This window comes from Heterocephalus glaber, unplaced genomic scaffold (genome assembly GCF_053883595.1).
Source record: "Heterocephalus glaber isolate CG9 unplaced genomic scaffold, H.glaber_assembly_v1.0 deba00001442, whole genome shotgun sequence".
In the NCBI taxonomy this organism is placed as follows: Eukaryota; Metazoa; Chordata; class Mammalia; order Rodentia; family Bathyergidae; genus Heterocephalus; species Heterocephalus glaber.
In genome coordinates this window covers 28357699-28375309 of record NW_028258296.1, presented here as the reverse complement: position 1 = coordinate 28375309, position 17611 = coordinate 28357699, and the positions used below count along the sequence as shown (strand labels likewise).

At 38.0% G+C, this 17611-nt stretch overlaps 1 protein-coding gene and 1 pseudogene across 17 annotated transcripts in view; one reads left to right on the top strand and one right to left on the bottom strand.

The window, feature by feature from the left end:
• Ccdc18 (coiled-coil domain containing 18) overlaps nucleotides 1-17611 on the bottom strand; it is a 181221-nt gene that overhangs the window by 37673 nt on the left and 125937 nt on the right. Inside the window, exon 29 of one of the 17 annotated variants that reach the window (XM_021255358.2) lies at nucleotides 1-17611. This exon is cut by the window's left edge and continues 14780 nt beyond it. The exons of the other annotated variants lie outside the window; for them this stretch is intronic. Within the exon in view, the coding sequence (XP_021111017.2) occupies nucleotides 17597-17611 (15 nt within the window). The 3' untranslated portion in view covers nucleotides 1-17596. 17 annotated transcript variants of the gene reach the window in all.
• On the top strand, nucleotides 5557-8279 carry LOC101707423 (SAFB-like transcription modulator pseudogene; annotated as a pseudogene).

Genomic DNA, 17611 nt, shown 5'->3' with positions numbered 1-17611 from the left:
AAATGTACATAAGGAACTAAGAAAAATGGTTAGGCAACGGTAGAGAAAAACAAACGTGTATGCTAAGGTGAGTTTAAGCTACTTCACAAAGAGATTCTCAAAATTCAATGGCTTATGAAAAAATTTATTTCTCATTCATGTAGTCTACCAAGAAGAATGCTTCAGTTCACATGGGCACCAGATTCCCTTTATTTTGTATTTTCTGCCTATAGTATTTTCCTTCATCTGAATGGCTGAAGTTTGATTTAAGGCTAGCCCAGCCCTAGGGAAAGAGCTCAGAGGAGCACATATATAAAATTTTGATGCCTGGGCCTGAAGTGCCACACATTATTTCTGCTTTTGTTCTGCTGGCAAGAACTTAAGTCACAGGAGGAATTGAGAAATGTAATATCTGGCCATGGACCCAGCTAAAACTGTTATGAAGAGAGAGGACAAACTGACTTTAGTGAAAAATTAGCTTAAACATAGGAGAGAAAAAAAGGACAGTTAATGAGTTTGGCAGTTTCCTCCTAAAACCAAAGAACTAGAAATCGTAGGATAATGTCAAGGGAGAGACTTAAAGTGACAGGCTATCATGATAACTAAGCTGAATTTAAAAAATGAATAATAGCAGAAGCCAAGATAACACTTAAGGATCAATTATTATTTGTCAGATTATTTTTCCTAAGGGTTTAATATTCACAATAACTATTTGAGGTAAATACCATTATTTTACTGTATTTTACAGTGGAAGAAACAAAAGACATAGAGAAACTAAGTAACTTGCCCCAAGTGACACAGCAAATAGCAAGGCCAGGCTTCAAACTGATAAGAATTAATCAGGTTCAAGGGCCCACACACTCTTGACAATAGGATTGCACCTGCCTCACTAATAGTTATAGTCTACTGAATACTTACTGCATTCAAGTAGCATGCTATTATTTCACACTTGTTACCTTATTTAATCCACACCAGACACTTTTATTAGATATTGCTTTCATTTTACATTTAAACAGACTGAAGTTTAGTTATTTATTGCTCAAGGTCACATAGCTTATAAACGAGGAACCAGGATCAAACAGATCTGTATGACCTCAGAGCTTATTTCTTATTTTTAAATTTCTAAGGTTTTTTATTGAGGTAGAATTTATGAACAATGAAATTCAACTATTTTAAGCATACAATTCAATGAGTTTGGACAAGTATATAGGCTTGGCACTAACAACCTAATCAAGACACAGAACATTTCTGTTACCCTAGAAAGTTTACTCCTATTTTCTTCCATTCAATTTTCCCCACACTCAGAGGCAACCACTGAGATTTGATCTGTTATCACAGATAAGTTTTGTCTATTCTTGAAATTAAAATAAATGGTATCATGTACTATTTACTTTTGTGTACAGGTTTTTTTTCTTTCAGTATGTCTTTTGAGCTTCATCCATGTTACTGGGTATAATTGTAGTTCACTTTCTGACAGTATTTAAGTATTCAAATATATCAAGTAGCTTATTCATTCTTTCACATCTCAGTTGTATGCATTTGCTGCCAATGGGGAAAAAATACTGTGAACATTAATGTCCAAATCTTGGTGTATTTTCCTTTCTCTTGGTTTAACTAGGAGTAGTATCACTGGATCATGTAGTAGATTCATGTACAATATTAAAAGGAATAGCCAAACAATTTTCAAAGTCATTCCAGATGCTCAACATCATTTGGTATTCTTAGTCTTTTTAATATTAGCATTTCTAGTGGATATCTCATTGAGCTTTTTTTATTTCCCTGTTGAATAAAGATGTTGAACACTCACAAATGTTCACACATACTCTTCTGTAAAGTTTTCAAGTGTTTTACCTATTTTTAAATTGGGATGTTTGTTTTAATAAGTGATTTAGAATGAACATTATACATTTTGGATACAATGTCCTTCTCATCTATATTAATAGCACTCTCTGATTTGCCTTTACCTTTTCTTAATGGTGAGTTCTTATGAACACAAAGTTGAATTTTGATCAAGTCCAACTTATTAACCTTTTCTTTTATAGTTAGTGCTTTTGGGGTTTTAAGAAGTCTTGGCCTATCCCCATGTTGTGAAGTTGTTCTCCTATTTCTTTAGAGTTTAGCTTTCATGTTTATGTCTATGACCCATTCTGATCTAATTTTAATATATAATATGAGCTGAGGACTGTATTAATTCTTCTCAGTTGCACCATTCTTAAGACTTTCAACACTGAATGACTTTGATGGCCTTGTTAAAAATCAAATACATAATGTATACCTTTATATATATTATAAAATATAAATATAGTTTAATGTGTTTGATAAATCTATGGGCTCTTCTTTTGATTCTATTAATATTGTAATTTTATAATATTCTTAAAATCAGGTCCAATAAGTTCTCCAACTTAGCTATTTTTCAAGACTATTTTGTCTCCTCTAGGTCCTTGCCATGTAGAACTGGATTATAGATTTAAAAAAAAAAAGGATATACTGAGCTTTAGTTTGGGTTTATACTGAATTTATACATCAATTTGGGAGAGAAATGAGATCTTAGCAATACTGAATTTTTCTGTTAATGAACATGGTAACTAGTATCTATATATTTATATCTTTAATTTGTCATGGAAATATTTTATAGTTTTCAGTGTATAAGTCTTCATATTTTCCATTACATTTAACCCTAAATATATTTTTAATGATGTTGTATTAAACATTTTTGAGGACTTTCAGGAAGATGGCAGAGTGGTGAACAGTAGCAAAACACCCTCTCCAAGATTTGGTGTCCAGACAGCGGAAGGAAGAGGAGGGAAGTGGGTCCTGGGACCCAGCAAGGATCTGAAGTGAGAATTGAAGCCCACAGGGAGAGCAAAGTGAGACTTTAATGAAGAAGAAGGAGGTGACAAGTGGAGCTTTCTTCTTGAGCCCTGACTTACTTCATGGGAGGGGCAGCCCAAACGTGCAGTCACACAGTGACTACTGGTTACCCCAGAGGCCTCCATGGAGAGATGCACCAGTGGAATGAAGCACTGGATGCAGTGTACTGAAGTGGCAAGTGAGTTATTTAGGTTCAGATATCCCCTAAGAGAGGGTGATTGACTGGTAGCCATCTTGGAGAGAGGCCAACTGAGCTCAGAACTCCAAGTAACTCGGCTCTATCTAGCAGCTCTCAGCATCAGAGTTAGGCGGAACTGAGTTCAAGTTGGCAGGAGCTCAAGGAGCTGAGTTCAAGCTGCCAGGAGGCACACAGTGTGTTGCAGGCTGAAAAAAATCGGGTTTCAGCCTTACAGTCAGAAACCAGCCTGAACTTCAGTGGAATTAAAGCTGTACACTTGCGGGGACTATCCGCTAGTCCAGTCTGAATTCATCCATCAAAAGAAACAGACTGGCAGAATGGATCAAAAAGCAAGATCCAACAATACGCTACATACAAAAACCACATTTAATAAAAAGGAATTCATAGGCTGAAAGTCAAAGGATGGAAAACAATATTCCATGTGACAGGAAGCTGGAAAAAAGCAGGGATAGCTACTCTATTTGCAGACAAAGTGGATTTAAAGCTAGGACTGATTAAGAGAGACAAAGAAAGTTACTACATCCTTGTAAAGGAAACAATCTAAGAGGATGCAATAACAATCATAAATATATGTGCACCAAATACCAGCACACCTGATATCAAACAAATATTAATGGACATAAAAAATCAAATAAGCACTAATACAATTGTAATGGGGAACCTCAATACTCCACTGAAACAGACAGATCAAGTAGACAAAAAAATCAACAAAGCAATATCAGAACTGAACCAAACTTTTGAAAAAAATGGACTTAGTAAAAGTCTACAGAGTGTTCCAATCCACAACATCAGAATACACATTCTTCTCACTGCACATAGAATGTTCTCCCAAATAGACCACATACTAGCTCATGGAACATGGCTAAGTAAATGGAAAGGAACTGAAATTATCCTATGCATATTATCAGACCATAGTACAATGAAACTGGAAATCAATGGCAAAAGATACCACAAAAACTTCATAAACACATGGAAATTAAATAACACTCTCCTGACCAACCAATGAGTCACAGATGAAATTAAAGAAGAAATTAGTTTCTACAATTAAATGATAATGCCAATACAACATATTGGAACTTATGGGATGCAACGAAAGCAGTCCTACGAGGGAAATTTAGTGGTGAATTCCCATATTAGAAAAACAGAGCAAGCTCAAATAAACAACCTAATCTTGAACCTCAAGCTTTTAGAAAAAGAAGAGCAAGTCAAGCCCAAAGCTCATATGTGGGAGGAAATTATAAAGATCAGAGCAGAAATTAATGCAGTGAAGACTAAGAAAATAATACAAAGAATCAATGAATCAAAGAGTTGGTTCTTTGAAAGATTAAATTGACAAATTCTTAGTCAATCTTGTCAAAAAAAAGGGAAAGAAAAGGCTTAAATCCATGCAATTAGGAATGAAAAGGATGAAATCACACCAAATTCTGCAGAAATCCAGAAGATCATCAATACCTACTTCAAGAACCTGTATTCTAATAAGATGGAAGACACAGAAGAAATGGACAGATTCCTAGATACATATGAATTACCAAAGCTCAATCAAGAAGATATAAAAATTTTAAATAAACCAATATCAGTCAATGGAGTTGAAGATGTAATTAAAAATCTACCAACAAAGAAAAGCCCAGGCCCTAACAAATTCACAGCCAAATTCTACAAGAATTTTAGAGAAGACCTAGTGCGCTACTTCTCAAACTCTTTAATGAAATTGAAAGGGAAGCAATACTCCCAAATTCATTCCTGGAAGCAAGCATTACCCTGATACCAAAACCAGAGAAGGATCCAACCAAAAAGAGACCTACAGGCTAATCCCTCTACTGAACATAGACACATAAATCCTCAATGAGATACTGGCAAGCAGAATGCAGCAAATCTTCAAGATTATTTACCATGACCAAGCAGGATTCATCCCAGGGATGCAGGGATGGTCCAACATATGCAAATCAATAAATGCAACACAATAAATTAACAGAGGCAAGGACAAAAACCTTACATGATAATCTCAATAGATGCAGAAAAAGCATTTGACCAAATCCAACACCCATTCATGAAAATTGGAATAGGTGGTCTTTATCTCAATCTGACAAAAGCCATCTATGACAAACCAATGGCCAGCATCATGATAAATGAACAAAAACTGAAAGCTTTCACTCTAATATCAGGAACAAGATGATGATGTCCACTGTCACTACTCTTATTCAATATAGTTCTGGAAACAGCCAGAGTAATTAGACAAGAGAAGTAAATAAAATAAGGATAGGAAAGGAAGAAGTTAAATTATCATTATTTGCAGATGACATGATACTCTACATAGAAGACCCCAAAAATTCCACCAAAAAACTTCTTGATTTGGCATCCTCATCCAGGTGCAGCAGGGAAGGCTGCCCCAGGCGAGTGGGCATGGGCGTGGGTTGTGGGTGGGACATGGCTCATTGTGTGCAGCTCTGTGTGGTGCTGCCGCAGCCCTCAGTCTGCTCGCTGCCTCAGTGGCACACTGCTCTCCCAAGATGGTTGCCACTGCCGGTACCGTGGGGTCAGCTGAAGGCAAGATCGCTGACCTGAGGGTCATCAACCTCAAGTCTGAGCTGAAGCGGTGGAACTTGGACATCAACGGAGTCAAGATGGTGCTGGTCTCCCGACTGAAGCAGGCTATTGAAGAGGAAGGAGTCTCTATTATTCAGATAATACTGAATTAACTGTTTCAACTGATACTCCAAACGAGAAACCAACCAAAGACAAAGGTAAAAAACAAGAAGCAGATGTGTTGAGTGTAGATGTTTCTGTGGAAGACGATGTTTTTGTCAAGGACTGTGAATTGGAGAATCAAGAGGCACATGAACAAGATGAAAGTGACGAAATAAAGGATTCCGAAGAATTTGGTGAAAATGAAGAAGAAAATGCGCATTCCAAGGAGTTACTTTCTGCTGAAGAGAACAAAAGAGCTCATGAATTAATAGACACAATAGAAGATGTAGAAAAAGAGGACACTGAAAGTTAGGACACTGAGGCTCAAGAAGGTGAAGATGATACCTTTCTAACAGCCCAAGATGGTGAGGAAGGGGAAAATGAGAAAAATTCTGAATTAAGTAAGCCAAAAGATGGGCAGGATGTTCTTGCATAGAACCTGGAGAAGGAAAGCAAGGAGTATGAGATGAATGTGAACCATAAAGATGGTAAGAAGTAAGAGTTCGTGAAGGGTGATCCTGTCGAGAAGGAAGCCAGAGAAAGTTCTAAGAAAGCAGAATCTGGAGACAAAGAAAAGGATACTTTGAAGAAAGGGCCCTTATCTACCGGGGCCTCTAGTCAAGCAAACAGCTATTCAAAGGAATCTAAAGACAGCAAAACATCATTTAAAGATGACAAAGGAAGTACAAGTAGTACTAGTGGTAGCAATGGAAGCTCAACTAAAAGTATCTGGGTTAGTGGACTTTCTTCTAATACCAAAGCTGCTGATGTGAAGAACCTCTTTGGCAAATATGGAAAGGTGCTAAATGCAAAGGTGGTTACAAATACTTGAAGTGCTGGGCCAAAATGCTATGGTATTGTCACTATGTCTTCAAGCACAGAGGTGTCCAGGTGTATTGCACATCTTTATCGAACTGAACTGTATGGTCAGCTGATTTCTGTGGAGAAGGTAAAAGGTGATCCTTCTAAGAAATAAATGAAGAAAATGATGAAAAGAGTAGTTCAAGAAGTTCTGGAGATAAAAAGAATATAAGTGATAGAAGTAGCAAGACACAAACCTGTCAAGAAAGAAGAGATTATCTGAAAAATCTGGGAAAAAAGAAAGCAAGAAAAAAGAAAATGGAGAGTAAAGAAGAGAAGAATGATAATGGAAAAAGTGGTCAGACTTCAGAATTGAGTAAAAAACATGAAGAAAAGAAATGAATAAGTCCAAAGAGTCCAGGACATATGGTCCTATCAGACCAAACTAAGGGAGATCATTGCAGGCCATCAAAAAGAGGAAGATATGAGAAAATTCATGCAAGAAGCAAGGAAAAAGAGAGAGCTAGCCTAGATCAAAAGAGGGACAAAGACTGCAGAAGGAAAGAGATCTTGCCTTTTGAAAAGATGAAGGAACAGAGATTGAAAGAACATTTAGTTCGTTTTGAAAGACTGTGACAAGCAATGGAACTTCGAAGATGAAGAGATTGCACAAAGAGAGCATTGAGAGCGAGAACTAATTAGAATAATTAGAACGGGAATGCTTACAGAGAGAGAGTGCCTAGAAATTGAAAGGCAAAAACTAGACAGAGAATGGAATGTGAACGCTTGGAAAGGGAATGCATTCATATTGAATAGGAACAGCATAAGAAAGCTGAAAGGATTGCTCAAGAAGGAGAGGAACTCGTAAGACAGCAGCAGCTTTGTTATGAACAAGAAAAAAGGAATTCTCTGAAACGCCCATGTAATGTAGATCATAGGCAAGATGGTCCTTACTGAAGTGAGAATAAAAAGTTGTCCCTAGATACAGATGCCCGATTCAGCCATGGATCTGACTACTCCCACCAACAGAACAGATTTAATGACTTTGATCATAGGGAGAGGGGCAGGTTTCCTGACAGTTCAGCAATACAGTCTTCCTCTTTTGATAGTGGGAACGCTTTGTTGGTCAGAGTGAAGGGAAAAAAGCATGGCCAACTGCATGAAGAGAAGATCCCAGCTTTGAGATGCCCCCAAAATTTCAGTGATTCAAGAAGAAATGAGCCACCTCCTCCATGAAATGAACTTAGAGACACAGACAGAAGAGATGTTCGAGGGGAGCAAGGAGAGAACAGTGATCATACACAACAGGCCCAACATGGCACACCCGAGATACCCTTGGGAGGCTGGGTCCAACCCTTCTAGAGCAGTCTCCTGGAAGAGTGAAGGGAGAATGCCTGCCGACAAGTGGGATTCAAGGTTTTGTGTTGGGTTTCAGAGATGAAAGGCCAGAGCATTCTGGCAGGGACTTGTCAGGACACAGTGTGAGAGGCGCTCCACCTGGGAGTCGAAGTAATGCTTCTGGGTATGGCAAAGGAGAGAGTGACAGAAGAGTCACTCAGACAGGGGCAGTGGAGCCCAGCACTACCCTAAAGAACGACACGTGGTTGATCGACATGGAGGGATCACAAGTGGACCAAGGAAAGAGAGGCATGGTCCACCTTCTCAAGAGCCTGGCTACCATGACACAAGGTTAATGAGCAATGGCCTGGCAGGTGCAGGCATGATGAGCCAGCACTCGAGGTGAGGAGCTGGTCCATGAAGACGAATTCTGCCATCACACAGTCACTTCCTTAGCCTTACACAAAGGTCATTATAGTTGCTGAGAGATTGAACTGTGAATAGGAAAAACGTAAGTCTGCTTAAACTTTCCCCATCTGAACTCAGTATCGCTGAGAGGTATGCAGGGCTGCTGATGCTAATTTGTTAGTTTGGGTTCCTCATTGAAAGTGAATTGTTTGCATTCTGACAAGTGGACCAGGCTGGGTACAGGTTTGCAGGGGATTTGGGATCCAGTAGGTACTAAGCAGACACCTTATGTAAAGACCATCTTGAGTTGCACTGAAAACACCGAATCAGCCCACTGCAGACAGGCAGGTCTGCTGACGCCATCCCAAGGTCACCCGTCTCACTGAAAACACCGAATCAGCCCGCACCCCGGCAGCAATCCACTGGATCCCCCTCCGTTCCTTTGGCCTCTTCTCTGTACAGCCACTTGGTTCCACACTACAAAGACGCAGAGGACACCGGACCACCAGACTACTGTACTGCAGCTAATCAAGTTCTCAGCATTTAAAGAATTCTTACCCAGAGGTAGGGGCTTCTGAGCCGTCATCCCACTGATCCTGGTCCAGAGGAAGGGGCTTCTGGGCCGCCAACCATGCCACCGCTCCCAGCCCAGAGGAAGAGGCTTTCGGGCCACCATCCCTACTGCCGCTCCTGGCCCCTGGCCCACCTCTCCCAGCTCAGAGGAGGTGAGCTGTGCAGACGCCAACAGCACCCCCCCACCCCACCCCTTGGAAATGAGAAAACATGTAAATAAGTCTCAAAACCAGACTTCCAGATCACCTACAGCAACCCCAAAGGGAAATGAGATAGAACACTCTGATACTCAAACACCTGGACCCACCGAACTGGCAACAAAAGGGGATCTCGAAAATGAAATCAGAAATAATTTCTCAGATAACAGGAGAAATTGTGCTCCTAGAGCAAGAAATGATTAATAAATCTAGAGAGGAGCTGAGGAACATGATGGAATCCCAACATAGGAAACAAATGGAATCCATAAAACAGATGCAAATAGATTTCCAGGAGAGGAAAAACTCCATTTAAAGTCTACACAGCAGAATGGGCCAATGTGAGGACAGAATTTCAGATATAGAAGATAAGATTACAATTTATGACCAGGAAAAGAAAAATTGTTTCAAAATTATAAGGGAACATGAGAAATCAATCCAGCAGCTGCTAGACAATGCAAAAGAAGAATAACATAAGACTGACTGGAGTCAATGAAGAAACAGGAGAGAGTGCAGATGACATAAAAAAAATTCTTCACAGAAGTAATGGCAGAAAACGTCACAAGCAGGGGAAAAGAACTTGACATACAGATCAATGAGGCATATAGGACTCCAAATAGCCTTGATCAAAAAAAATCTACACATAGGCATATAATTGTGAAGATTCCAGAAACACAACAGAAAAACAAAGTTCTACAAGCAGTTAGAGAAAAGAAAGAAATCACATACAAAGGAAAGCCCATCAGAATTACAGCAGATGTCTCAACACAAACCATCAAGGCAAGAAGAGCTTGGAGTGACATATTCCAAGCCCTAAAAGAAAACAGCCTCCAACCCAGATTGATGTACCCTGCAAAACTATCTTTCAAAATTGATGGAGAAATAAGATATTTTCATGACAAAGAGCACCTTAGGAACTTCGTGAATACAAACCAGCACTCCAAAAACTTTTACACAATATCCTAGGAACAGACATCGAGGATCACAACCCCAGGAAGCAAAGCAGAATGAACCCATCTGGCATGACAAGAAATTAAATGTAAAGGGAGAGAACCCAACAAAAAGAAAAAGTCATGGCAATGATAAGTCAATATGTTTCAGTTATAACCATCAACATTAATGGTCTCAATTCACCAATCAAAAGAAACAGACTGGCAGAATGGGTCAAGAAGCAAAATCCAACAATATGCTGCATACAAGAAATACACTTAATTCAAAAGGAAACTCATAGACTGAAAGTTAAAGGGTGGAAAACAATACTCCATGCAACGGGAACCCCCAAAAAGCAGGAGTAGCTATCCTCTTTGCAGATCAAGTAGATTTCAAACCAACACTGATTAAGAGAGACGAAGAAGGACACTACACCTTTGTAAAGGGAACAATCCAAGAGGAAGAGATGACAGTCATAAATATCTATGCACCAAACACTAGTACGCCCAAATATATAAAACAAATACTAACAGACATGTAAAGTCATATATGCACTAATACAATTGTAGTGGGGGACCTCAACACCTCACTGTCACAGATAGATCAACTAGACTAAAAATAAGTAATGAAATACTAGAACTCAATTGAACTCTTGAACAAATGAACTTAACAGATGTTTACAGAGTCTTCCACCCCACAAAATCAGAATACACATTCTTCTCAGTTGCACATGGGTCATTCTCCAAAATAGATCACATACTCACACATAGAACATGGTTAAGTAAGTGCAAAGGAATTGAAGTTATCCCCTGTATATTATCAGACCATAGTGCGATGAAAGTGGAGATCCACAGCAAAAGAAACTCAAAAAATTTCATAAACACGTGGAAATTGACAACACACTTCTGAACAACCAATGGGTCACAGAGGAAATTAAAGAAGAAAACAGACAGTTCCTTCAATTAAATGACAATGACAATACAACATATCGGAATCTATGGGACACAATGAAAGCAGTCTTATGAGGGAAATTCATAGCACTGAATATGCATATTAGGAAAACAGAACAAACCCAATTAAACAACCTGATGCTGAACCTCAAGCTTCTAGAAAAAGAAGAGCAGAACAACCCCAAAGCTCATACAAGGGAGGAAATTATAAAGATCAGAGGAGAAATCAATGCAATGGAGACTAAGGGAACGATACAAAAAAATCAATGAAGCCAAGACTTGGTTCTTTGAAAGAATCAACAAAATTGACAAACCCTTAGCCAACCTTATCAGAAAAAGGAAAGAAAAGCCCCAAATCCATGCAATTAGGAATGAAAAGGGTGAAATTACAACAGACCCAGCAGAAATCCAGAGGATCATCAATACCTACTTCCAGAACCTATACGCCAATAAGATGGAAAACACAGAAGAAATGCACAGATACCTAGATACGTATGAATTACCAAAGTTGAATGAAGAAGACCTAAAAATTCAAAACAACCCAGTATCAACCTATGAAACTGAAAACATAATTAAAAACTTATCAACTAAGAAAAGCCCGGGCCCTGATGGCTTCACTGCTGAATTCTACAAGACATTTAGAGAGGAACTGCTGCCACTACTGTTTAAACTCTTCAATGAAACCGAAAGGGAAGCAATACTCCCAAATTCATTCCTGGAAGCAAGCATCACCTTGATCCCCAAAACAGAGAAAGACCCAACCGAAAAGAAGAACTATAGGCCAATCTCACTAACGAACATAGATGCAAAAATCCTTAGTAAGATATTGGCAAATAGAATGCAGAAGATCATCAAGAAGATCATACACCCTGATCAAGTGGGATTCATCCCAGGGATGCAGGGATGGTTCAACATACGCAAATCAATCAATGTGTAATACACTATATCAACAGAGCCAAGGACAAAAACCATATGATTATCTCCATAGACGCAGAAAAAGCATTTGACAAAATCTGGCATGCATTTATGATAAAAACCGTATAAAAAATTGGAATAGATGGTCTCTACCTCAAACTGATAAAAGCCATCTATGAAAAACCAACAGCCAATATCATACTAAATGGTCAAAAACTGAAATCCTTCACACTAAAATCACAAACAAGACAAGGATGTCCACTGTCATCACTCTTGTTCAATATAGTTTTGGAAACACTAGCCATGGCAATTAGACAAGAGAAAGAAATAAAATGAATAAAGATAGGAAATGAAGAAGTCAAATTGTCATTATTTGCAGATGACATGATACTCTATATAAAAGACCCAAGAACTCCACCAAAAGTCTTCTAGACTTAATAACCAAATTCAGTCAAGTAGCTGGTTATAAGGTCAACACACAAAAATCAATAGCTTTCCTCTACACCAATGACAGACTCACTGAGAGAGAAATACGGCAAACAATTCCTTTCACAATAGCATCCAAAAAACTGAAATACCTAGGAATCAATGTAACGAAAGAAATCAAAGACCTCTTCTCTGAAAACTATAGCACTCTGAAAAAAGAGATTGAAGATGATATCAGAAAATGGACAGACATCCCCTGCTCCTGGGTAGGAAGGATTAATATAGTGAAAATGGCCATACTTCCAAAACTGCTATATAGATTTAATGCAATTCCAATTGAGATCCCAGCAACATACTTCAAGAACCTTGAGAAAACAATCCAAAAATTCATTTGGAACAAGAAGAGACCCAGAATAGCAAAAGCAATTCTAGGTAACAGAGACATGGCAGGGGGTATCACAATCCCCAACCCGCAACTCTACTACAAAGCTACTGTGATAAAAACAGCATGGTAGTGGCAAAGAAACAGACTTGAGGACCAGTGGAAACGATTACAAGATGCAGAAACAACGCCAGACACACTCAGCCATCTTATCTTCGATAAAGGAGCCAAACACCCTCACTGGAGGAAAGATAGCCTCTTTAATAAATGCTGCTGGAAAAACTGGGGTTCAACTTGGCAAAGATTAAAACTAGACCTATATCTCTTGCCATGTACTAAACTAAAATCGAAATGGATTAAAGATCTAAACATTAAAATAGAAACTCTGAACCAGTTGGAACAGAGGTTAGGTAGAACCCTTGACGACATCGGTGTAGGAAAAGATTTTATGAACAAAACCTCAGTTGCCCGTGAACTAGCACAAACAATCAACAAGTGGGATCTCTTCTTATTAAAAGGCTTCTGCACAGCAAGAGAAACCACCAGCAGTGTGAACAGACAACCCACAATGTGGGAAAAAATCTTCACCTGCTCTTCCTCAGACAAAGGTCTACTATCTCGAATCTATAAAGAACTTAAAAAGATCAGACCTCCCAAATTTAAAGACCCAATCCAAAAATGGGCATCTGAAATGAACACACATTTCTCAGACAAGGAAGTAGAAATAGCAAGTAAATACATGAAAAAATGTTCAACATCACTGGTCATTCGAGAGATGCAAATGAAAACAATGCTGAGATTCCACCTTACTCCAGAAAGAATGGCTGCTATCATGAAATCAATCAATAACAAATGCTGGCGGGGGTGTGGGGAAAGAGGAACACTGCTCCACTGCTGGTGGGAGTGTAGACTGGTCCATTTGACCCTGCTATTCCACCACTGGGGATCTTCCCCAAAGAATTAGAAGAATCATACCACAGTGATATATGTGCACTCATGTTCACAGCAGCACAGTTTATAATAGCTAAAACTTGGAAACAGCCCAAATGCTCCTCAACTGGAGACTGGATATAGAAAATGTGGTTTTTTAATAAAATGGAGTACTACTCAGCCATAAAAAATGAGAAATTGGAGACATTTATAGCTAAATGGATGCACATTGAGGCGATACTCTTAAGTGAAACAAATAGGACACACATGTATAAATACCAAATAGTTTCTCTGGTGTGAGAAACTGAAAGTTTAAATGGGGACTAAAATATATGATAGGTAATGTGAAACAGGAAGAAAAGAGGCAAAGGGGAAGGAGGTGGGAGGGGTAGGGGAAAGGAAAGAAGGGAATGGAATTAATATGAGAAAATGGAAAAATAGGAACAAAATCTTTGTAAATACGGAAGAATGGAGGGGTTGAAGGGAGGGCTGGGCAAGGGTGAAAAATAAGAGCCAAGAGAGACTATGTGAAAGTGCAAATTTCCAATGATGAATGTCATTATATTGTATACCTAAAATGTTCCAATGATTAGAAAGAATAATTGACAATGCAAAATAGAAAGAAAAGTTCCAAAGGGGTAGGAGTAGTGGGAGGGGCAGGGGAAAGGAAAGAAGGAAAAGGAAAAATGATGAGAAATGGAAAAAATGGAAATAAAGTCTTTGTAAATAGGGAAGGGTGGAGGGGGTGAAGGGAGGGCTAGGAATGGGGAAAAAATAAGAACCAATATGCATCATGTAAAGGTACAAGTTCCCAATGAGAAATGTAATTGTGTTGTATACCTAAAATATACCAATAAAAGAATTTAAGATAAAAAAAAAAGACCATCAGTATTCCTAAAGTTCTGAGGAAGACAAAACTGAAGGTATGTTCCATTTCCTTCCTTTCCAGATAACTAATAAAACTTTTGGACATTTAACTCCCCCCCTAAAAAAAACCTTCTTGAGTTAATAACCAAATTCAGTAGTGTAGCTGGATACAAAGTCAACACTCAAAAATCAACAACCATTTCACTGCCTGCCTCACAAGTCCAAGGTCCCAATTTCCATCACCTGTACAAAACAAAAATCAAAAAATAACAACTTTCATGGTCACAACTAAGAAACTAACTGAACGAAAAATTAGGGAAACAACACCTTTCACAGTAGGTGCAAAAAAATGGAATACCTAGAAGTCAATCTAATGAAAGAAGTAAAAGACTTTTACGTTGAAAACTACAGTACTCTGAAAAAGGAGATCGAATAGGGTATCAGAAAATGGAAAGTTATCACTTGTTCTGAGGTAGGAAGAACTAATATAGTGAAAATGGCCATATTTCCAAAATTTGTACACATAAGTAATGCAATCCTGATCAAAATAGCAATAGGATATCCCACAGAATTAGAGAAAACAATTTTAAAATTCATTTGGAACCAGAAGAGACCTAGAATAGCAAAAGCAATCCTGGGCAACAAAGGCAAGGCAGGGGCATCACAATCTGTGACTTGAAATTATACTACAGAGCTAGTGTGATAAAAACAGCATGGTATTAGCAAAAAACAAAAAAAGAGAAAGAAAAGAAAAGAAAAGAAAAGAGAAGAAAAGAGACCCAAGGATCAGTGGAACAGATTAGAAGATGCAGAAACAACTCCAAACACACTCAGCCACCTTATCTTTGACAAAGGAGCCAAACACCTTCACTGGAAGAAAGTCTATTTAATAAATGGTGCTGGAAAAACTGGCTTTCCCCATGCCGAAGATTGAAACCAGACCCGTATCTTTCACCATGCACTAAAGTAAAATAAAAATGGATGAAAGATCTAAATATTAAAACAGAAACATTAAATATGCTGGAAGATAGAACAGGTAGAACTGTTGAAAACATTTGTGTAGGCAAAGACTTACAAATAAAACCCCCATTGCACAGGAAGTATCACAAAGAATCAATCACTGGGATCTCATCTTACTAAAAAGCTTCTGCACAGCAAAAGAAACCACCAACAGACTGAAGAGACAATCCACAGTGTGGGAAAAAAATTTTGCCAGGTGTTCCCCAGAAAAGGACTAATATCTAGAATATATAAATAACTAAAAGAAAAAAAAAATCAAACCCCCTAATTTAAAGACCCAATCCAAAAATGGGCATCTGAAAGGATGCCCATTCTCAGATGAAGTAGAAATGGGAAATTATGAAAAAATGTTCAATATCTTAGGTCATTTTAGAGATGCAAATTAAAACAATGCTGAGATTTCATCTCCAGAAACAATGGCTCTTATCAAGAAATCAACCAATAACAAATGCTGGCAGGGCTGTGGGGAAAAAGGAACCTTTCTCCACTCCTGGTGGGCATGTAGACTGGTGCAACCACTGTGGAAATTAGTCTGACGATTCCTTAAAAAACTAAAATTAGGGCCGCAGATCTAGCTCAGTGGTTCCGCCACCTGGCTCGCAAGTGCAAGGTCCCGAGTTCCATCCCTGGTACCAAAAAAGCAAAAACAAACTAAAACTAGAAGTTCCATTTGACCCAGCTGTTCACATTCTTGGCATCTTCCCAAGAGAATTAAAAGCATCATGCCACAGTTATGCATGCACACCCATGTGTTCATAGTGGCACAATTTGTAATAGCTAAATCTTGGAAACAGCCCAAATGCCCATCAATTGATGCATGGATAAAGATGTAAGGTTTTTTTATACAGTGGAGTACTACTCTGCCATAAAGAAAGATAAGCTTGAGACTTTTCTAGCTAAATGAATGCATACTGAAACCATATTAAGTGAAATAAATCAGACATATGTGTAAATACTGCATGGTTTCTCTGGCATGAGAAACAAAAAATGTAAATAAGGACCAATATGTATAATACATATTGGGAAATGGAAGAAAATGTTCAAATGAAAAGGGGAACAAGGGAGGGGGGAGGGGGAAAGGAAAGAAGGGACAAGGAAAAAAAAATAGAAGGGAAAAAAATGGAAACAAGGCTTTTGTAGATAAAGAGGAGGGGGAGGTTGAAGAGAGGGGAGAGGAGTGGTAAAAAAAGAAGCAAGAGCTGGGGATTTAGCTCAGTGGTTTTGTCGCGTACTGCGCAAGCGCAAGGACCCAAGTTCGATCCCCGGTACCAAAAAAAAAGAAGCAAGATATATCATGTACAGATACAAATTCCCAGATGATGAATGCTATCATTATGTATATCTAAAATGTACAGTAAAATAAAAAGTAAAAATAAATGTCATCTGAATAGTGTTATACTATTTTTATTCTACCATAGAACCATGTGTAAATGGAGTCACTAACCAGTTTGTTTGTTTTTTTATGTTTTTTTGGTACCGGGGATCAAACTCAGGACTTTTCCCTTGCGAGGCAGGCGATGGCACCATTGAGCTAAATATCCAGCCCAGTTTTTTTAGAACATGTAACTTTCATCATTATGTTAAATAATTCTACCTGTAAAGAGAAATAAAAATGTACCATATTCACTTCATAGGTTTGTTATACAGATTAAATGAGTTAATAAACATAAACTGCCTAAAGTAGTCCATGATAAATAGTAAAAACATAACAAATCAGTCATTGTTAGTATAATTATGAGCCTATCTCAGGATGACTTCTAAATTCTTATTATTCATCTAAAAAACTAAGTGTTACTAGAAAAATAGTAAATAATATGGTAGTATGATAAAAATGTAAGTAACTCAGTGTACTTTTTACATATTTTATCCATGATTTTCACATTAAAAAAACAGACAAGGAAAGCAGCAAGTTTAAACCAAAAGTAATGAATAAAATGAATTATTTCATTTTTACTAAAAATATAATTAAGTTTTAGATGAATGGGCTTTCTTCAAAAATATTAAAATATAAAGCTTATTTGAAAGCACTAAAATACATCTTCTATGAAGTATGAGCTAAATATAATAAGTAAACATAGCATAGAACCAATAATTCCATTTTTTTCATCACATGAACATCTTCTTTTAATCACAAACTTTCTTC